Source organism: Harpia harpyja, chromosome 5 (assembly GCF_026419915.1).
Source record: "Harpia harpyja isolate bHarHar1 chromosome 5, bHarHar1 primary haplotype, whole genome shotgun sequence".
Lineage (NCBI taxonomy): Eukaryota > Metazoa > Chordata > Aves > Accipitriformes > Accipitridae > Harpia > Harpia harpyja.
The window spans coordinates 51,253,019-51,275,745 of NC_068944.1; the positions used below are offsets into that span (position 1 = coordinate 51,253,019).

At 39.2% G+C, this 22,727-nt stretch overlaps 2 protein-coding genes across 7 annotated transcripts in view; both read left to right on the plus strand.

Annotated features, from left to right (window-relative positions):
- The first annotated feature begins 132 nt into the window (after positions 1-132).
- RIPK2 (receptor interacting serine/threonine kinase 2) lies at positions 133-22,077 on the plus strand. Of its 4 annotated transcripts, none has more exons than XM_052786847.1 (11): positions 133-739; positions 4,104-4,257; positions 5,438-5,593; positions 7,886-8,043; positions 11,269-11,318; positions 11,675-11,836; positions 15,048-15,133; positions 15,308-15,397; positions 16,013-16,118; positions 19,609-19,788; positions 21,908-22,077. In XM_052786847.1, exons 1-11 carry the CDS (start codon positions 552-554, stop codon positions 22,075-22,077), a joined length of 1,500 nt encoding a protein of 499 aa, XP_052642807.1. In that variant the 5' UTR covers positions 133-551. The 4 variants fall into 4 exon arrangements, with proteins under 4 accessions (XP_052642807.1, XP_052642806.1, XP_052642809.1 ...); XM_052786846.1 differs by lacking the exon at positions 21,908-22,077 and adding an exon at positions 21,011-21,614 and having other exon boundaries at positions 138-739; XM_052786849.1 differs by lacking the exons at positions 133-739; positions 21,908-22,077 and adding exons at positions 973-1,115; positions 21,011-21,614.
- A 271-nt stretch (positions 22,078-22,348) lies between these two features.
- LOC128141763 (Y+L amino acid transporter 2-like) overlaps positions 22,349-22,727 on the plus strand; it is a 29,626-nt gene continuing 29,247 nt past the window's right edge. For all 3 annotated transcript variants that reach the window (XM_052786852.1, XM_052786853.1, XM_052786850.1), the window contains exon 1: positions 22,349-22,441. The gene's annotated coding sequence lies outside the window, so the exon portion shown is untranslated. The remainder of the gene's footprint in view (positions 22,442-22,727) is intronic.

Here is a 22,727-nt window from a genome sequence, read left to right on the forward strand (position 1 = left end):
CCTCCCTCCTCCCGCGCAGCGGATACACACCCGGAAACGCGCAAACCACCGCTCCGGCGGGCGGCGCTGCCGGCCGGGATCGGCGCCGGCAGCCCGCAACACCTTTCGGGAGCAGGAGTAACACGGACATCCCCCGCCCGCCTACCCGGACGGAGGGGGACGCTTTCCCCTTCTCCCCCGTCCCCGGGGATGCCTCCCGGCACCGCGCCCCGGCTCCCCCCAAGGAGGAGGCTGCTGCCCCGGCGCAGCTCTCCCGGGGGACTGCCGGGACCGGCACCGCGCTCCCGCCGGCTCTCTCCGGGCTTTCCTCCTCCCCGCAAGACTTCATCGCGGCGGCTCCTCCTTCCCCGACCCGGCAACCCGCGGGAGGCTGTTTTCCTCGGGGAAGGGAAGTCGCTCCTCCGTGGGGGCCGAAGGAGGAGCGGGCTGCCGGCTGACTGGGGAGGAGGCGGGGGAAGAGGCGGGGAAGGAGGCCGAGGGGAGCGGTCCTCCGGGCTCCGCTGCGCCCGCCGGAGAGACGGCGCGGCCGCCCCCGGCGGCGGAGTGCGAGGATGAGCGGCGAGGACGGCGGAGGCCGGGCGGGGGCCATCAGCTACGCCCTTCCCTCCATCCCTTCCAACAAACTCCCGGATTTGCGTTTTATCAGCCGCGGCGCTTACGGTACCGTGTCCGCCGCCCGCCACGCCGACTGGAGGGTCCCGGTGGCCCTCAAATGCCTGCAGGGGCCGCTACTAGACAGGTAACGGGGGCGGGGAGGGGGAACGCCGGGATGGGGCTTCGCGGGAAGGGCGGGGGGCGCGGGTGATGGAGGGCGGCGCGGCTGCCGGGTGAGGGGGGAACGCCCTCACCCGGCAGCCGCGCCGCCCTCCATCACCCCCCCCCCCGAGCCGAACCCGCCTTTCCCCTAAACCAAGAAGGGGGTCCTCACGCTCCCGCTGCCGCGGCGAAGATAGCGGGGTGGGTTTCTCAGGTTGGTGGATCAGAGACCGGGCGTCTTGGTAGGCAGCCCGGCTTTAAACTCCAAGGGCAAAGGAGATCCCGCGAAGCGTGATTCAGCTTGAGCCATGAGAAGGCACGTACCAGCCCTGGAGCTTCCCCTCTTTCGGTTATTGAAAGTGAATGGTTTCAGTCTCGGCGTGTGAGACACAAAGCAGGTTGCCTCTTTTGAAGGCTTTTTCTTCTGCAGTGTGCAACTTGGTTCCTCCTCAAGGTGGGATTTGCACATTTAAGCTCCTTTCTCGCCTGTTGGTTGCTGACCATTTTGCTGAAGTATCAGCAGGATATTAAAATACAGTGAATACTATAGATCTGTTGTTTACAGAGAGAGACAGAGAGAATATAAGGAATATATTACTGTATCCACTAGAGATTGTTTCTAGCTCCTAGAAGAAGCTTCTCCGAGTCAATGCACGATTTATATTTTTTTTTTTTCCCCAGATCTCACAGTACTGAGAGAAGCTAATTTAAAATAATAGGCTTGTAGGCCCCCACGTACAACTGATACTTTCCATAGCTCTTCAACTTGTAGCAGTTGTGTTCCCCATTTTCCTTGGGCCCAAGTGACAGTGTGTTTATTACAGGAGCTGCCACTCCATTTAAGGGAGCAGCAGGTAATAATTTTTCATCCACCTGTACCTCATTCACTCCCTATAGTGCCAGTTTTTTATCATATCAGTGCAAATTTGCCTCTTCTTAGGCTGTCTGAAGCCTGCCTGACTGTAAACCTGCCTCTTGTGTCTTATCTAGATGTCTTTTATCTTTACTGCCTCAGGTTTCTTTGATCTAGTGTTAGGCATCTAGGCAGAATAGCTTCACTCAAAATAACAAGGCTTCTAGTCTTGTGACTGAATATGCTAGAAAATAAGATAAGTTGTTTTAAGCTACCTCACCTCTTATTCCCCAGGTGTGTACAGACAGGCTTTATCTCTGAAATCTTGCCAGAATGAACTGGAATCTCAGTTACCTTATTAAGCAGGAATATTTTGTTCTCGGATAAGTTTATTGTTGGGGGTTTTTTTTCTTTCATTTAAATGTCTGCTTAAATCGCTGCTAATCAGAAATTATTATCCTCTGAACTCAGTTGGGAGAAAACAGCAAATATTATTTTTAGCCTTGCAAGAATTTAGACTAGTGTGACATCTAACCTGTGAAATTATGATGAAAAGGGTAACTGAGGTAATCAAAATAATTCAGCCACCTACATATATCATGCAAAGCTTGGAAGTGCTATGAGAAGACCGAAAGCTGTAAGAGATGTGTTATACCCAAGTCTCTGCAGCAAGCGATTTGTCGGTTGTATAGCAGGCAACATAAAATGCCATCCTGTAAGTGCTGTCAAGAAAAGGGAAGTGTTCACGGGGCAGTTAATTCCCCAAACAGGAAGCCGTGTATCCCAAAACTTGCTGTATGACCAGCCAAAGAGCAAAGGCAGTTGGGAAGCGATTGTGGGCTTGTATTAATTTAGGCATTACTCAATGCGCTTCTGGTATGGAGCAGACAAAGGTGAAGTGACTTACAGACACAGGAATAGACCTCGATATGTTGCAACTCATTTCCCGGCTACAACTGAATCCCATGCAGATGTGCCTCACAGTCTGGGAAAACCCCTAGCTTTCTCAAACCTAGTCTTTTCTGGAGAGAGGGAGGAAGGGAGGGAGTTGTGTCTTTTGTCCCATGCTTTTCTGGAAGGCTGCCTTTTTACTTTGATCATTTCCTAGAGTTTCCTATAATAGAAGCCTTTTTCCGTCACATAGATAAGGACCAACAGTTGCCCTTAATTTCACATCCATCTAAATTCGAAGTTTTCCTGTCGTAAAAGCAGCAGGCTTTAGTTCTCCAGGCTTCCTCTTTTCCCCATATATTCTGACCGTCTTTTCTTTGTGAGGGCTAGATCTACATCAATGGGTCCAGACTGACGTGAGCTTTTCAGTGTGTGCCCCGAGTTTGATGGACGCAAGCCGGCTCTCACCTGGGAGCTGTACAGTCACATTAACACAGTGCTGTGTTGAGCAAATTGTGATGGGCATAGCCCTGGCTTATATGCAGCCATGCCCCAGCACAGCTGTATTGCTTCTGAATCTGACTGGCTCACATCCAAAGGATCAGTCTTAGATGTGCTGTAAGAGTCCTGTATTTGGATATCCTAGTCAAGTACTTGTACCTGTACCAGTCTCTGCTGGTATAAAATCTAAATCTTTTTTTCTTAGAATTATCCTTCATGGTCCAGGTATCTTCACTGTCAACAAACCCATTTTTTTCAAGAACATTTGAGATATGAGGCATACCAAATAGTTTATCATTTTTAGGGATAGAAGCATACTCAATCTTAAATAAAACTTGAGCTTCTCGAATCCACATGCTGCAAGGTCTGAATTTGTAAAGGTGCATCAAATTCACATTTATGAGGAGGTTTGATGTAACAGAGAGCACTCACACAGCCAAATTCAGGCATCCAAACATCATGAGGCTGGTCCTTTCCTGCTTCCTGTGCAACCACAGAATGTTTTTTCCAGAGGGTGCTTCAAAGCAGGGGCCCAGTTTGAAGGAACAATTTTATGTGAAAACCATACATAGTTGGTCATTCCTTTCCTTCAGAAACTGAAGGTGCATTCCTTTAACCCATATTATTTTAGTGCATGTTGGTGTCCACTAAATTTAAATGGTTGGAGAATTGTGAGTATTAAAATCTCCACTCTGTAGGAAATTAATATTGGGCCTCAGTGAAAACTCAGGGTTTGAAGATGGGCAGTAAAATAGGACAAATGTAGCTGGTAATTACCATTATGGTTACACAGGATGATGAAAGTTGCAGTTCTGACTGTATCCTTATTTACTGGAAACATGGATGAAATGTGTGATAGAAATAGAGAGATTTGTGTGCTACAACAAAACTGGGGAAGCTATCTTGTATTTGCATTTGCAGATTCTAATTCGTCTTACAGCATCTTGTTATCAAAACAGCGTAGTAGGAAACAAATGGTGAAAGGTGGTGGTACTGCATATAGGTACATAATTTTTTAAAGAGAATATAGTGAAGCCAACATTTGCTTTGAGTTTCCTAGTATTGGTATGGTAATTTTTGTTGTTTGTTTGTTTTCTTTAAGTGATAGAAACCACCTTCTAAAAGAAGCAGAGATATTGCACAAAGCCAGGTTTAGTTACGTTCTGCCAATTTTGGGAATTTGCAACGAGCCTGAATTTCTGGGGATAGTAACAGAATACATGACAAATGGATCATTAAACCAGCTTTTACATGGGGTAAGTGTACTTGCAGTCTTTAAATACGGTCCCTGGTTGTTTCAAATAGATTGTGATTTCCATACTTAAGGGAAGTAGTATAGTAAAGTGTATTATTAGTAATATTTCAAATTAAAGGACAGTCATTATCACTAGTAGTTTTTGGTGCTCAGATATACTTTCTGTATCCCAAAAAGACAACCAAACTCAGCAGACTTTAGTTTTATTACACTTTTTCCTTTAATGTCATGACCTATGACTGGCTTTGTCTTGAATTATTGTATACAATCACTTTAAAAGCCTCTGTTGTTCTCTAATTAGAAGCTGAAATACTTATGCTTACTTCAGCCTGGGTTTCAGAATTATTGCCAATGTAAAGATCACACAAAGATGAGGGTTTTTTCCTGAATTTGAATCTTTATTAAAAAAAATGAAGATTTTGACTTCAGTTTGTAGAGGTCAAATATTGCTAATCTAAACAGATATGGATATTTCTACCATATCTTACTCTCAGGGCTAAGTTCTCCTGTGCTGAACTCTCAGCTGCTCCCACTAGCTTGGTCTAAGCATCCAGTGTTGCTATTGTAAAGCTACTGCAGTTTTGTCTCAACAGCACTGCAGTCTCCTCTGTACCTTCAATCAATACATATCTCATGCCTTAGAGAGCTCAGCTGTGTGTTTTTCATAATGGCTCTAGTGTCAATGTAACTTTTAAGATTTCAGTTGAGTTTTACTGCCTTTTTCTTGGTGTATTAATACTTATAAAGGTAGTATTTTGTGCCTAGTTTCACCACAGCTTTTTTTTTTTCCCAATGTCACTTGAAGATATGATTCTTGCCTTCCTTTGTGTAGTACTCATAATCTGTGGGTTGCAAGTTTCATACAGGAGTTCATCTGTAAATCATATTTCTATATGAATGAGTAATGTAGTAAATGTCCTACATAATGTATAGCAGTCATAAACTATTATGTGAATGCTAGGGAATGGAAACATAACACTGCATGATTACCATTTATATATTTGTTTTAACAGCTAACCAGTCTTAATGCTCAGTTACAATTTTTTAAGGAGTTCATATAATATGTTTTGAAAGATTACTGCTTGTCAAAGTCACTTCCTTCTTATTATAAAAATGTCTATGTTGTGCTGTTAGATCAGAACAGAGGATTATATTCTGGTTTTGTGGTTTTATCTTGGCAGAAAGATGTATATCCTGATATTCCCTGGTGCCTGAGATTCCGCATTCTTTATGAAATTGCTTTGGGAGTAAACTATTTGCACAACATGAATCCTCCATTGCTGCACCATGACTTGAAAACCCAGAATATTTTGTTGGATGATGAGTTTCATGTCAAGGTAGAGTTATTAATTTTCATGTTCTTCAGCATACAGAATGAGCGAAGTAGAGGAAGAAGAGTGAGGATGTGGCCATACAGAGGGGATGTAATTGTATGCTAGACATTTTCTTCTATCCTTGCAGACGGAACTTTTGAGTTTTTCTTTTGAAAACTCTGCTTTGCTCAAGTGTGGATATGATCCATCTGAAAAGACCAGAATGCCAGAATTCGGGCTGTTTCTGCTATAGCAGTAGCTGATACTCAATAGCAGTGACACTCTCGTATGGCAGCCTTTCTAGGGTAGCTATGTCTGGCCCTTGCAGAGAAGAAAATAGAAAGTGTTCTTGTCTGAGATGCTGAGACAAGTTAGTACTGGAGGGCAGTAGGTCAAATTCAAATGTTAATACCCCATTTGAAATTTGTCATGCAATATGTATGTATATGTTCTGTTAGTGTAGTATAAGAACATGTAAAACGTAACTGCAAAATCTGAACATGTTGGAAGATGGCTTTTGTGAAGCTCCTTAGAGGAAGCAAATGTACGCAGAGAAGTGACATTAGTTTAAATCTTTAATTCTGCCTTTTAAAGCATCACTGCCATGATGTGAAAAAGAGACTAAAAGTACTTCTGACAAAATGGTTAGGTGCTTCCATAATTGCAAGGGTTGGGGTTTTTTTTGTAAAAGATCTTCTGTTTTTAAAATTGATAGAATATACTATTCAAGTAAATGAGCAATAAGAGGTATTTTGCCCTTAATTTGTACTTGAATGGCGAAAGCTTCAGTTGTTACTATGAGATGAACCTTTTTGTGAGTTCTTTGAGCAAATATCAAAGATCCAGTGCTGATTTCTTCTTTCTCCATGTCAAAGACATTTTTCTTGGCAGCAAGGTGCCTTACGCAGCTTTGTGTCCACTCACACCCTCAGGCAGGTCATACCTCCTCCCACTCAGTTGTGCTGGTATTGCCATCTCTCGAGCTTCCTGATAAACCTGATTGGGGAACTGGTCCAAGTAATTTTTTTATCCACTCTCTTTTTTTAATCCCTAACAGCATTGGTGTGGTCTGGTGTTCTGCCTGACCCCATCTAAACAGTTGCTTTGCTGGAGCAATTGAAGGGAAGAGGTTAACACTTGCATACCTGCTCTGCCTCCTGTAAGGAGTCTCTGGAAGACTGTCCTTAGGGGTTTTAAGTGTTTTTTGGGGGTGAAGCAAGATTCTCTAAATTAGGACAGCTGGCAGGAAATGCAAGAAAGGTTATCATGCATGCCAAATAGAAGAAGTATTACATATGTACAAAAGTAATGCCATTCATAGAGTGCTTCTGACGGTCCCAGATCTACTGAACAAGAAAACATGACCAGTTACAGTGAGGAAGTCTTGATGAGAGTGAGTTGTAGAGAAAAAAGGGTTATTTTTTACTGTGGATTTTGACTGTATGGTCTCCAGAAAGCTTATTTCTGTTATCTTAGCTGCTACAGTGCTCGCACAGGCATCTTTGTCGGAAACGTTTTTGCTTTTATGCAAATGCTGGACAAGTGCAGAGCTCGTAGCTGGCTGCTTATCTTTCTCCCTTGTATGCCAGACACTCCGCAGCTCAGCCCGCAAGCTTATTCTGCTGGCTCTTTGTCTCCCTACCCATAACCTAGTCTGACATCTTGCTCCCTGGCTTGTGGATGTCTGGGAATGTAAACTGTAGTCAATTAATTCTTTATGTAGATGTACTGTAAACTCTCTAGGAAGGGACAAGGCCCCAGAGTGCACAGTAAAGAAAATGTTCAGCAACTTATTGCAGCACAGAATTTCAGCATATCAAAATTATTAATTCAAGATTAATATTTCATAGTTTTGGGGGTGAGGTGGAGTGCCCTAAAATTTTTCTGTGAAAGCAACTGTCTTCGGATATCTGCAAGCTAAGTTACATAAAGCTATTATGATTTATACTAAATTTGTGCTTTCTTCACAACAAGGGAGCTAGAAGTACTCAGTCAGTTTTTGTTTGCTTTTTTTAACCAAAGAAAGTGATTTTTTTTCATACGGGACAGACTTCCATAGGAGATTCCCCAGCCATAGAGTCCTTCCTTAAAAGAACAGGATAGGGCAGGGCTATAGGGATAGCATGAGTCATGACCTGGGAATGTTTTCTGAACTGGAGCTGGTGTTTCTTGTTGCTAGGACAACCACATACTTTTTGTGTGTCAGTTAAGGACTTTAAGTGACCCGTTCTTTCGGGCATATTTCAGGAATTTCTAACAGTGGTGAGCAGATAAATCTAGTTTTTCTTCTCAGAACAACTGATTTGTCCTTTCCAGATTGCAGATTTTGGCATGTCAAAATGGCGTGTCATATCCATGTCGCAATCACGAAGCGAAACCTCTTTGCCAGAAGGAGGGACAATTATCTACATGCCACCTGAAGATTACAATCCCAGTCAGAAAACCCGTGCAAGTGTAAAACATGATATCTACAGGTAACTCCTGTTGTTCTCAAGTGGGCTTTGCAGTTTGAATTCAGATTTGATTTACGGAACTTAGATTTTAACATATTCTCAGCAAATCTATTATTTTCAGTAGTAGTATCATAGATGTATAAGCAAAATTAATTGGGGAAAAAAAGAATTGAGTGGTAGCTGGATTTAATGACTCGTTTCTTTAGGAAACACTGTGACAAGTGTAATGCTCCAGAAATTAAGCTAGAACTATGGAAACAGACAGAGAAGACTGGTTTCTATAAATCAGTGTACACATACAGACAATGTAGGGAAGGAAAAAAGCTGTTCACACTGTTAGCTCGGTGCACATACCCTTGTAATTTGTGCAGATCAATTAACATAAGTTGCAGAATGTACTCAGGGGAAAGAAGAAAACATATTTTTGGAAAGGGGTTAGGAAAAATCAGGGTAATGGGGTTGCAGAAAGTATTTAGAGAGATCTCCTTAAGGAATAACTTTATGAAAGTTCAGGTAGATTTGCGTCAGTCAGTTCTGAATAGTAGAACTAATAGAATAGGAAGTGGTAGAGTGGTGTCAACCCATATAACAAAACGGCAATTGCTCTTAGGATATTGGAGTTACAATTAGCTAATCTGAAAAGGCTTGGAGAGCTCAAAGATTACTTGAATGATTGTGGAGGAAATTGTCACTTGTAAATGGAGTTTGAGGAGGCCTGAAGAGGCATACCACTGTGACAAAGTCCATCTCTCTGTTGCACTCTACCACCTTTTCCTTCAGCTATCTTTGACAGGGTTATATTTTGGTGAGAGATTAATCAGTCTCAGAGGGTCTTACTGACTTTCAGGGAGACCACTTTTTCTCTTAATTATCCCTTACCCTTAAGGGGCACATGAAGTTCCTTGACATTCCTGTCCAAAGAATAGAGATGGTAACATACCTGCTTTCCTCACCCTTTAATGAGAAAATCTGGACTAGGAAGACATTGAAAAGGAATAATGGTATATTATGGGGAAAGAAGTATCAGTGTGATGTTATCTCCTCTGGCTTCTGATTTTAGAGGATTTGGAAATGTGGCTGGTGGCTTAATGAGTGAGTGGAGATGAGGAAGACCGATATTTGTTAGAAAGAAAAAAAAAATGTCTGTAGAGAAGTAACAACCAAATGGGAGAAAATAAGAGAGAAAAGATCAGTAGAAGAGCTTAGAAAACTGATAAATTAGAAAGGAAAGAGATTATTTGAGATGAGAGAAGAGAAACTGAGACAACATTGTAAAGAGATGGCAGTTCAAGGCAGGAAGATGTGAAGGCAGACAGTGAAGGAAATTACCACCAGAAAGGTCACACAGGAAGATCTGTGCTCAGGATCAGAAGGAGATGCTATGAAGCAGAAATAAGAAAGGAAAACATGAATAGTGTAAAGGGGAATCAGCAGGAAGCGGTATGCTGCAGTGTTGTAGAACTGAGAAAATAATCTTTAATTGTAGAGAGATTCCAAACTGAATGAAAGGCTGGATGTCTGATTAATTGACCACAGCAGATACAGCTGAATGTTGTTTAGTTACTGAAGCTAATTTGTGAGGAAGGATATTTCTTAAAGAAACAAATCTTTTAAGCAACAGTCAAGCAGCATTAACTTTTACAAAAGGAACAATTTGCCATGCCAAAAAAATCAGCCTGCATGATTTTCTCAGAAATGCATTAAAAGTAGGCTTTCTAACAGGGAGGACTGCTTTTATTAAAAGTTACTTGAATATTTTTTAACATTGATGAATGTTAAAATGTGAATGGAATAAGTAGTTAGGAAAGCTCAATTTAAATGATTGATTTTAAGTGTCAGTTATTTCATTCTTACTTAATTTTTTTTATTCTTCCTGACTGGTAGCTGTTAGATGATGTAATGCTTAGAGGCAGTTAGATGTAACCTGTATGCAAAATCTGGTACTTCTTAGTGGTGTAGGAAAATACTGTCTTTGTGTACAGTTATTTCAGTAGTTAAGCAAACATTTAGTCTGATAAGTGTCATTCTTCTTTAGCAAAAAAATAATCCTTTGTGTAGTTTCATTTTTATTGCTTCAGTGGAAATTGGATTTCAGGTTTTTTGAAGTAACATTTTAAAAGTTTTTCAATATATTTTTAAATTGATTTACTAAAAAAATAAGGGAGAAGAGGTAAGTTTGCAAGGATATGTTTGATATTGGAAATTAGGTTCTTAAGCAGTGAAATATTTTTGCTCACTCATTTTAGCTTTAGAACTACTAGATTTATTCCGCACACCAAATTCCTATTCTTAAATAGGAAAGCCAGATTCGGGGTTTTTACGTTATTTTATTTGTTTTTATTTGCTTTAACTGCATTGATTATTTTTTTAATAAATGAATTCAATGCTTCCTTTAAATGAAATCATCTAATCTTATTTAAATTACAAAGTTGTTTAAAGTTGCCTTTTTTTAATATATCCTGACAACTGAGGAGAGTGACTAGTCTACTAAAGGTGGAGCAGGTTTGTATTCACTGAACCACTTCCCATTCATGTTGATGTGAATGGAAAAACATGTCACCGATTTGAGTAAGCAGATGCACGTTTGGTCTCCTAGCTATAGTTCAGGGTGGTCTTCCCGAGAGTCTCTTTTGTAAAGTGAATGCTGTATGTAAGGGACATCCCTCCCTATAGAGAAGATTGCATATGTTGAAACTACGTCTGTCTGTGTGGGAAGCTGGGGTGTGCTTCCCGGGTCCAAGTCTGTATCTTACCTGACTCTTTGACTTTGTGTTGAGATAGAGGTGTGGGTGAAAGCCATCCTCCCTGCTAGTACCCTGCTTCCCATGGGAATGTCAGAGAGTGTCAGTCCAGACTGGGGTGATGCCACAGTATTGCAGTTAGGACAGAGCAGTTGGGACTCTGGGGCTCACTTTAATTTGCATACTGAGATTTAAACTGCATGTACATAGTTCATAATGTTTTAGCAGAGCAAAGCTAATAGAGATTTGGAATAGGAGTTTATATGCCATGTACCTTTTTTGTACTTAATATTACTAACTAGTTCTGGTTGAAGTCACTGGTTAAAATTCCTGCTAGTTTTCATATATTCAGATCATTGTTGTAGTTAGCTATAGTCAGTCCCATGTGCGGATGCGGGATCGTTCTAGCAAAATGTTTTTAATAAAATGTAAAGCTGAGAACATCGTGTTATTAAGTGTTGGTAATCTAAAATAATGTCTTGTATATTTTTTACACTTTGAACAGTTATGCAATTATTATGTGGGAAGTGATGTCCAGAAAACAGCCATTTGAAGGTAAGGCCATGTCTTCCTTTAACTTATTTTTCCAGCCTTACATAAAGGCTAAACCTGAGACCTGGGTACCTGGGGACTTCATTTGAGGGGTTACTTTTTAACGATTCAACTTGTAAGCTTGTTGAAGAACACTTTGAGTTACTTTTCAAATTAGAATCTTTTTCTGTATTGGGTTTTTTTTTTTAAATTACAGTGTTGCTTGATAAATTAAAAATACATTTTTTTTGTAAAAACAGAAACATAACCTTATTTTGGTAAACTAGAAATACTATGTCTGAAAACTAAATTATTCCTCCTATAATAAGCTATTTATATTGCATATATTTCTAATGACTGCACGATGTCTATTTTGACAGAAGTTATAAACCCCTTGCAGATAATGTATAGTGTGTCACAAGGACAGCGACTAGACTTAAGTGAAGAAAGTTTATCAATGGACATTCCTCATCGAGTACTCATCATAAGATTGATAGGAAGTGGATGGGCACAAAACCCAGATGAAAGACCGTCGTTCTTAAGTGAGTTTACCTTGCATAATGAGAAAAGATTTTTAAATTGCCAGATTTCTGTTGAACATGGTACTTACAGAGGAAGGTTATAGTCACAAAAGGGAAGTGGTAAAGATATCAAGAGATATATGTGCTCAGTCTTGTAGCATATGATAAGGTGCTTGTTTACTTCCACCATGCCTATAACAAACTTCTGTGAATAGAACTACGTGTATGCCATAAAACCAAGTTGTTAGTTGGAGTCTTGCCTTTACCATCTCTAATTTACCTGTAAAAGAGCAGCATGTTTTGTTTAACTACTTGGACTTGGGGTTTTTGTTTATTGTTGTAGGGAACTTTTTTTAAGAAGGTGGGGAAGAGAAGTATAGAATGAGTACTGCAGGATTTATGAGCAAGCTGGCGAACACATCAACAAACCATTGCACATCAGATAATCTATAGTGACTTCACCTTGCATTTGCATTTCAGTTTAAATCTTTTTCACTGAGACTTTGTCTTTGACTCTTCCACCTCCCAGATTGAGCAGGAACTGGTTGAACCCACACACTTAACTTTTTCTTTCCATCTTTCCTTTGTTCAGCTTTTTGTTGATGAGACCAAATATAGATACCTACAGCCTTTTTTACAGGGGATTGCAGAATTTAGAGAAAAAGACTGAAGCACGAGCTTGTAGAGATTAGAGTGGCTTAGTGTGAACTGGAAAAGTTTTGTTTTGATTTTTGCAAACCTGTGTTTGTTGCACTTAACCAACATACTTGGTGTATGTTGAGTCCAAATTTATCCCCCATAACAATTTCTCCTTAATATGCTTAATTTTGTGGTGACTTTCAGTTCTTGTTTGGCTATTGTGTAAAAGTAATTCCATCAAAATTGGCAGAAAGTGATGACCTGTTTTCAGCTGTGAAATTTGCTCTTGCAAGTATTGCTGTGGTCACATATGTCAGTGTGGTGAAGCTAACAGTGGTTCCTGCAGCTGTCTCACTGTGCTCGTTTAATTTGCGTGTGCTTTAAAAACTTCTTCCCTGCACCTTTAGAAAACATGATCCTGATTCTGTAGGGAAAGATGAATGACATTGGAGAGGCAAAAGTGTAGAATAAGAGTGTTACTGAATTTATTCAAATGTAGAACAGTACAAAGAGCTCTGGCTTAAACAATTCTATATTTTAAGTTTCTCACTGCTTAGGTTGAATATGCAATGACTCAAACCTGAAATACTAGGGTTTTTTAGTTGGTTCTGGTGGGTTTTGTTTTTAGGGTTTGTTTTGTGTTTTTTTTTTTTAATGTTATGAGTGGAGACATCTGTAATCTTAGTGTTTGATTTGTAGCTTTGGTGAACAGAAGTTTGTTTATTATTTTGAAAACCTTTATAGGTATACTTCCTTTGAGCTGGAAAGTGTGTTAGAAAGTTGCTGTTCAGATAGCTTACAAAGAAACATTCATAACTTCATTTTTTTGCATCAGTTTGGCAGAGGACAAAATGGGGACACATCCAAACACATACAGCATCTTCATGTTCAGTTTACAGTCCAAAATTAGTTACATGACCTTTTTTGAGGCATTCTTATTTTTGCATTAAGAACATTTTGAAATGTCAGGTTATTTTGGCATGTGTCTGGTTTGTAAGATTGTAAATTGTGGATTTTTTTTCCCAAGCAAGGAAATACATCTATTTATAATATTTTTTTTAAATCAGAAAGAATAGACACACCATGATATTTCCTTATGTATTCTTGTTTTCCTGTGTCAGTTAACCAAAAAAGAATAGCAATCAAAGTCTATGGTCACACTGAAGGGATAATTACACGGGTTATGTACTAAAGTGTGAGATAATTTGGGTTCTGTTATTAGTGCCATGTCTGTAGTAAGATTGTCTTTGAAGAAAACATGCATTGCTTTTTCCCCTCCTTTACTATCATAAAAAGAAAGAGGAAGTTGCAAAACTGTTGCAAAATTAGGGGAAGTAAAGTTCACTGATTGGGAAATTTTGCAATTACCATAGCACCGGGGGGGGGGGGGGGGGGGGGGGGGGGGGGGGGGGGGCGGGAACCAAAACACCCGAACCCGCTTTTTGTTAAATAAACTTCAGGTAGAAAAGCTCAGTTAACCTGTCTGTTCCCCTTATAAAGAAGGGATAAAGACTGCTTATCACCATGTTTCTGCATGTACTTGGAATGTGTACTTACAATTAAATTATAATCAACAAAAATTAACAGTGTAGTATTTCAGTGTGGAAAATGAAGTGCCAAACCTGTAAAACCCTGTTTTAGCTTATGCAAGAAAATTAGAATGCCAGTATTGAATGTATGTCTTGAAGATGTTAGTGGAAAAAAGTTAATATGGGAAAACTGTGGTAAAATTATAGTAAAAAATAAAAATATGTTAATAAGGATGCAGTGTGACAGATTGCTAGTATGGTAAATGGATTTTGCCGAATGGGTGGAGTCCATAGAAATGCAGTAGAATTGTGATATGCCATCATCCTTTCCTGAGGTTTTGTTGTACCCGAGCACAGTTTCAAAGAGACATTTTTATAATAGTCATCTCAAAATTTGAAATACTTAGTTTTGTAAACCTTTCAGCATTGGAAAGCAAGGGAGCATAGCACAGGTTGTCACTTGTTTATTGGATGGTCCTGTGTCTCCCTATGTGAGCAGATGATTTTAACTTCTCTGACTTGCTGCCTTTGGTGAGCATGAGGACACTATCATTTGGATTCACTGGATGTGATAGGTCAGTGCCTTAACTATCACCATCTTCTCTGGCCCTGCCGCACAGCATCTATTCTGGATTTGGTGTGGTGGGTTGTTGGTTTATTTTTCTCATATAAATCTTTAACACCTCTGCTGGAGCGGGAAGGCAGTGACCCACTCGGAGGTCTTGTGCTATTTGGTCCCATTTAGCAAACCAGGCTTGCTGGGTCTATCTTGAAATATAGCAAACCCACCGATGTATCCGTTCCAGGAATGCAAGACTTGCGATCAGGCACAGTCCTGGATACAGAGTGCTGAGGTGGCCAGATCAGGACAGGGTTTGTTTTGGTGATGTGAAACTGTTGCGTTTGTAACAGGTGAAAGCAAGAAACTTCTGTTTCGCAGTGTGAGTATTCTGATGTGTATCAATAGGCAAATTACTTTTGTAAATGTAAGAAAGTAGCTTTAGCGACATGAAAACTTAATTTCCACCTTAAATCCTTCAGCAAAGTACTCTTTCTTTGTTTAGAATGCTTAATAGACCTTGAGCCAGTCCTGCGAACGTTTGATGAAATAGCTATGCTGGAAGCAGTAATTCTGTTAAAGAGATCAAAGGTAAGTGGCTTTTGTTACAGTCATGAGTTGGTCAAATAAGTTGTAACTTTTGCTTGCTAAAAGAAATGTAATCTCCTTTGTCATTTATCTCATCTCGTATCTGGCTGAAACATGTTTGTACAGAGCTGTCGTCTTATAGCAGAAATTTAATACAGGTAAATATGTCTCTTCCAGTCACTATATGAATCACGATGTATTTGCAAGAGTGGAAAGAAAGCAGATGTGGAGCAGATATCTCTAAATATACCTCTAAATCCCCAAGAGGTAAATATTTTACATATTGCATTTGGTATGTCGGCATCATTAAAGATCCTGAGAGCTTTAAAGGGTTGTTAACTTTGTAAGGGGGAATTGTTCTGCAGTTTACTTTCCTATGCAGTCAGGAAAGGCATAAAGCGTTAGCTGAGCTGGGGTTTAACAAATGCATAGCCATATAGGTGAAGATAGTAAAGGGTGGGTAAGCAGAAATAAGAAGGGCATGTTTGGTATATCCTCTAAGTGTGGGAAAGCCAGTCCCTCAAGGAGGAATGCAGCACACAATGTCTGCAACCTGTAAGAGACTGTCTTCTACTCCCTTACATCTCTGTGGAGCTTGCTTATACAGGGCCATATAGATTTGCTTTTACATTTTGATTCTTAATGCTGCTTCTTTTGATTCGTACTAATAATCAAACTTCTATACAAAATTGTTGTCAGCTTTGGAAAAACAGAAGTATTAGGATTACATAGATTTCTTCTTTTTTACTGTATTTTAATTGTGCTGTCTATTGAGCATTTAGATAGTAGGGAAAAGACAGTGATGGGAAAGTACTCTGTAAATCATTGCAACTTTGTATTTATTTAATGTGCATTTTCATTATACAACTGGAATCATTTCAGGAAACGTATTCTGGCTCCATACAATGTGATGCACTTCCCCTTCGGAGCATGTCTCCAGATGTATCAAGACTCAAGTCTGTTCCCAAGTGTAATGTCCTTTCATCAGGTAGGGATACTAATGCCTTCATATAAATTTAAGTTGCCATCGCAGCTTTACACTCCCACTGTAACATTGCGTTTGCATAATAGATAGTTGGATCTCTGTTTATGTCAGAAAAGTGATGTGTTTTGTAAACTTAGTGCTCTCGGTAAAAAAATTAGAGTATTTTAGCTCTGATTTTCTGTTCCTGTCACTTGAGAAATCGTCACAGCTCACAGCTTCAGTTTTCCTCTTCAGGGTCGTGAGTGCCAAGATAGCATTTACTTGTCCTCTTGGCAGTTTAGTTAATCATTTGTGAACTACTTTTAAAGATAAAAAGGCTAAACCTTTTGAGGTGCTCCTAAAGGTGAGTAAACTGGAAGTTTCTAATGCAGCCCAACCTCTTGATTGCTTTTGATTCAATAAATAAAACAGCTTTAATAAATAGATTGCCTTGCAAAAGTATCTACACAGACCTTTTGTAGCTGTCACCTTTTCTGAATAAAAGTTGGCAAAACTCCCAGACAAAACTCAATTTTGAGGTTTTGCTGACATCCGAAGCCAGAAAAATACGATGGGACCCAGGTGAAATAGCAATACATTATGAAACTAAAACTGCACTTGAGTTTCTTCTCTTGAAAGAATGCAAACATGTATTTCAAAAGAAAGGAGCATCCTTTGGCTTTGCAGGGACCAGTGGTGTGAAAGCAGACAAGATGATTGACTTCACTGCTATAAGTAGGGCATCAAAAAGTGTGCTGAAGTGCTGCAAAACTGGAGGTATTCTGGCAGAAGTAGAAGGGCACAGGCAGTTTCTTTTCCAGCTCCTGTTTGAATACATCCACAATTCTGGGCTTGTACTCAATGTACTAGAAAGATATAAATACAGCAGGAATTCCAGGGAAAATAAATTATGGGAGGCTTAAGGAATTTGAGTTACAGGGGGGAAAATGGCAGAAAGCAAATGTAGTGTAGTTTGGCTGTACCTCTACCCAAGCATTTCTCTATACACACCGCATAAAAATCTTAAAGGTGAAGAATAACTTGTGGTTACCAAGCTTAATAGGAATGTTGTGATGAATTTTAGAAAATGCAATATTAGATTGAATACGAGCATGGACTGTAGCTGTAATCCGATAAGGTAATGATAAATGTCAGCCCTCCTTGCTGCTGGTTCCTGTTAAAAATTTTCATATCTGCCCATGGAGGTCATTGATGAGATTGTGGTGGTACTGTTAATCTGATTGATCAGTTGGTGGTCCTTTACAGAGTCACTGCTTAGACTTTGTTGCATGTATGTATAGATACTGTAAAGCCTGTGAAAATAGTGTCTGCAAAACCATACTACAGCAGAAGTGTTTGTCATTACTTTGCCAGTATCTGCATCGGGTAGTTTTATAATGGAAAGCAAGACTGACATTATTCTTACTTTGCCTAAATTAGATGCAATTGTTTCAGGTGACAATCTGTTCCCAGGTAGCTGTTGGCAAGAGATGAGTGTGGCATGGCACCAAGGCAGAAGTTAATGGCTATAGATTTTAGTTGAGTTGTTTTTTCCACCAATACAATTAGAAGACATTTTCAGAAACTGGCTCCTTCAGAGTTAGAAACTGTCTTCTAACTTTCAGTCTCTTTAATTTTTCTTCCCTAGCCAGCTTATACACACACTTGTTCATGAGCATTGCTTTAAGCTTAAATAGCTCTTTTCCCATTTTATTTCTGATATAGAGAGTAATCCTTTAATACACTTTGTTTTACTAGACAAGCAGGATACACTCTTTTGAAGTCCTTTTGTGAAATAAGCTTCTTCATTCTCCTGGCATCCTACTAGTCCTCTCTGCACATGTTCTAACTTCAGTCATTGAACTAAAGCTACCAGACATCTGTACTTAGTATTAAAAAAGAGTTATGACAAGTGTTTTCTTCCTGAAATAAGAACTTTACTTAACATACATTAGAATTTTATTTTTCCTTTCTCACAAGATCCTTTGTTGTAGAATAATCTACCTAGGTTTTTTTTTTCCTCATCTCAATTCCAAATCATAAACCCCAGCTTGAAGCAGAAAGTCTAGATCTCATGTTTTGTGCTACCAAATTTCCACTTCTTTTACTCCAGTCTTCTAGGTTAGCTAGGTTATTTCTGAGTAACCTGAGTCAACCTGTTCTTTCTGAATAACATCTGCAAATTTCATTAACATTTCTATTTTTTATGCTGTGGTCACTGGTGAAGTTCATTCTCCCATACTAGTACAATCCCAGTAATTTTGTCTCTAATGCTATTAAAGATCTGTGTGTGCCTAGAGTTCTATAACAATCCCAGCAGAGCTGTTTAAAATCCTTTTCTAAAATGATCTTTCACTCACACCAGTTGTCTCCTAATCCTTTCTCATTCATGCAGTAGATAACATCTGCTGCTTTACACTATATAGCTCTGCCCAGCTTACTTTCTCTCTCTTTAATGAAATGAAATGCTAGTTACTATGAGTTCTAGTCCACCATTTTTTAAATAATGAGAGTGTCATTTCTTTCACGTTTTCCTACTCCTGCTCCTTTTACTTATAGCCATATTCTTCCACAGGTCAACGCTCTGATCTAGCAATACACCTTCAAATACCCCCCATTGGATGGGTATCTATAAATCCTGAGCTGTCTAGAGGGCTACTTGTTCTTATTGTGTCTTTAGACGTTCATCTGAATTCTTACATCTGCATCTCTGGTTCTTAGCCAACATCTCTGAAGCTCTTTATCAAGTGACACTGTGAAAGTCTGCTATGAAAACAGTATACAGAATTAGGCATATGCCCTGTAACTGGTTTCTCATCAGCTATTTGTCATCTCTTTGAGTCATTCCTATTGCTGCTTTCATATCTGTCATCTTTTTCTGCCATAAAAAATCCTAAAAATAGAAACTATTAAGCTTTCCACCTAATAAACACCCTTTTTCTCCCTTTCTTTGCAAACATTTACATGAAGCTTTCTTGAACTCATATGCTGTTTTGATGGACTACCAAAAGCTTCCATTGGCTTCCCACTGAATGTTGGTCTTGATGTTCTTTCCCTCCACCTGAATCTTTCTTTCAATCTTTCCACCTTTGTTAATGCTGCCAAACTTCATCAAAATAAATTAGTTGGCTTTCATGCTGACTCCTAGCTAGCTCTCCAAACACTTGAAGGTGTTATTTTGTTCTTCCAGTCCCTACAAAAATTTTCTGTCATACAGTGCTTTTTTTTACGTTCAAATCTACTGGATTTATTCTCTCAATTTTTTTTTAAATAAAACAAGACCCCCAAAACCCATGGTCAAGCCCTAGTAAAAAATAAGGGACATAAAGGTACCTAGAACCTGAGTGTAAGGAATAATGTGTTTGAAGAGAATTTAGGTTGGTTATGACTTGTTTTATGGAATTACCCTAAATATTCTCTGATGGCTGTGGTTTTTTTGAACATAGAAGTAATACAGCTTGCTCTTTTTTTTTTTTTTTTTTTTCCCCTTCCCTTTTTTTTTTTTTTTCCTAAGATGGAAATTCTGGGGGTCTACACTCTCTTAGCAGTCAGAGCACGGATGAAAATATCTCTGTAACTCAGAGCGCCAAACTTCTTGAGCATCCATACAGTTATTTTCCCTCATCTGACAAGAGTATTTCAGGTGCCTCAAATTCTGCATCATGTATGCTGCGGTCATCACCAATTCCTTCAGGTACAGCAAACACTGATTTAATTCCAAGACCCACAATAAGTGTCCTAATATCCAATATATGCATGTATGAAATGGAAACTGGAACTGTTATTCATCTGTAAAATGAAAACAAAGCATTCGACAAATTAAGAATGCAAGTAATTCTGCCCTTGTAGCCTTATATTACAAAGTAAGTAAAACCAATGTAAAATGTGATCTAGTACATGTACCTGTAGCTTCTAGCTTTTTTCTCTCCTTTTAAGCAAACTTAATTCCTGCTGCCTTGGGTCTTCTTTATCCTATTCCTTTTGCTCATATTGTTTCTCCTTTCTACTACTGGTGTAGCAGTGCTGCAGTCCAGCAGAACAGGAATAAAAGTTAGCTTGAGTTTAACTTATCTTGTTGCCTGTCACTTCTCCCCATTTTTTAGGCTTGTCAGTCTTCCTCTTAGTAATGGTGAGGCAAAGAGAAGCAGCTGCTGTGTCAGCATCTCACCTTTAATGATCTTTGTTACTTGAGAGCCCACTGCATGATATTCCTATGCATCAAATAACTGTTAAAAGTATGCTTCCAAAAAAAATAACAAAAAGAAACTTTAATGCGTGATTAATTATTCAGAGAGATATTTTTGATGGGCCACACAATAACATGCAACTCTATAAAGATCTGCCACATCATCCCTCTTCTGGAAATATGAGAATCTGCAGCTTTTCACTGTACAAATCCTCAGCTTGAGGAAAATATCCAGGAAACTACAGGGATGGTTTAAGTAAACTTCAATAAAAGTCCCACCGCAAAGTGAAGTTACCACCTCTCTCTCTTCAGTACCAGGTCAGGTTGAACACTGGAACAGGAGGCCCACAGAGGCTGTAGAATTCCCATCACTTGGAGATGCTCAAAATTCAGCAGGAAAAGGCCCTGAGCAATCTGAGTTATCCCTGTAGTTGGCCCATCTTTGAGCAGGCCATTGGACCAGATGTGACCTCTTTGAGGATTCTTTCCAACCTAAATTATTCTGTGATTCAAATAAAATAAATACTCTAACCACCAAATCTGACAAATTGGAACATTTTAAATGTGGAATACAATATACTAAAAGCATGTTTAGTATTCTAGTGTACTTCTGACTAAAAAACAAGTTTTAAACAGCTCTTTCTCAGCTTGTTCTTTATTCTATGGTGCTATATATTGACAGACAGTTACAATACTAATTTTTTTTTTTTTTTATCCTCTCCAATCTCAGATTTTGTTTTGGAAACCATCCAACAGAATGTAGCTCATCAATGGATCCAAAGTAAAAGAGAAGAAATCATTGATCAGATGACTGAAGCATGTTTGAATCAGTCACTGGATGCTCTTCTGTCAAGATTTTTACTCATGAAAGAAGACTATGAACTTATAAGCACCAAACCTACAAGGACATCAAAAGTCCGACAACTGCTTGATACCTCAGATAGCCAAGGAGAGGAATTTGCCAGAATTATAATACAGAAGTTGAAAGATAACAAACAGCTAGGACTTCAACCTTATCCAGACATTGTATCTAATTCTCTAAGACTGCATCTTTAAATTTATTCTTTCTATATGAAACCATGTGAATATTTCTTACAACACAATTCTTATTTCTATACAGTAGTTTTATATATGTACTGCTTTGTCTTTACTATGCCTTTGTAGAGTCTCAGAAATGACACTGAGTTTATCTAGACTGCATTTGGGGAGTTACCAATTAGTCAGTTGGAGTGCAGTCATAAAGCCAAACACTTGACACTTGTTGACTCAATTCATAAAAGTATTTTGTTTATACATGACAAAGAAAAAACATTAAATATTCCCTGTTTTACATATTTTCTGTTTATACATATCCTTTCCTTTCACCTCACAGGCTTGAGACAACCCATCTCAACTTGGAGTATTGTTTTTTCTCCCTCCATCTGGTCTTTCCCATAGAGGAGGAAAAAAAATCTAGGTGCTCTATTTTGGAGCTTGTATGCTGTGTGTATAATACATTTTTTTCTTTCAGCCATACTGGTTACTCCTCGAGATACCGGAGAAGAGCAGTAGGTGGGAGGAAGTTTACATTGCATTTTTACAGGATTTGTTTTTTTGTTTTGTTTTGTTTTTCCCATTTTGTTGCCAGGGCAAGCACTTCAGACCACTGCATCAGAAGAATATCAGTCCAAAGAGGAGCCTGAGGGCAAGGAGGACATTGTGCTGTTCATCTTTGTTCTGCTAAGAACTGATGCATTAGAAAGGGTGCAGCTAGAGCCTTTTACATTATTTGGTTACACCTGCTTAAACTCCCCTTGAAATCATAGTATGGTGAGATCCACATACAGCTTATACAAGGGAACCCTCAGTTAATACCTTTTTCATATTTCCTTAGTTAATGACTCCCTTACCTTTGTCATCTGCTATAAATACTTCTCATCTCATGTTGCTGGATCAAACTTATAATTCAATTTTATTTTTAGTATTTACATGATGAGCAGTAGTTTGGGTCTGTACAAAGATCCAAGTATGCACTGCCCTGCCAAGCTGGAACTGATGTGCAAGGGTATCTCCTGCCATGACCTGAGTTAACCTTCTTTGGACAACATCTCTGCTATCCTTATTTGTCTGAAGGATGGTGCTAGTATGTTGAGGCACAAATGAGGCCACCTGAGAGGAAAAGGTATGTGGTATTTTTTTCAGCTCATTTCAGAAAGTCTTAGTGACTTTACCTAGGTGGCTTCAAAACTAGTAAAAAAATTACTGGTTTTAGTTTTTCAGAACACAGCACAAGCAAATGATTTTTACAAGCACTAATAAATGATTACAAATTCTGCTAACACTATCTAAAATTTGGGAAAATCCAAACTTCGCGCATCAGAAAAGCCGAAATCTACTTAAACTACCATATAAAAAGGAGCATATAAATGAGAAATCCTAAGCAATGGCTGTTTGGAAACCTATGGAGA

What these genes read in the sequence shown, in the direction of transcription:
- RIPK2 (XM_052786846.1), top strand. Translation starts at nt 552, where the DNA reads ATGAGCGGCGAGGACGGCGGAGGCCGGGCGGGGGCCATCAGCTACGCC. An exon ending in TAAACCAGCTTTTACATGGG is followed by an intron (nt 4,258 to 5,437) that starts GTAAGTGTACTT and finishes TTATCTTGGCAG; the next exon opens with AAAGATGTATATCCTGATAT. An exon ending in GTCATCACCAATTCCTTCAG is followed by an intron (nt 19,789 to 21,010) that starts GTACAGCAAACA and finishes CTCCAATCTCAG; the next exon opens with ATTTTGTTTTGGAAACCATC.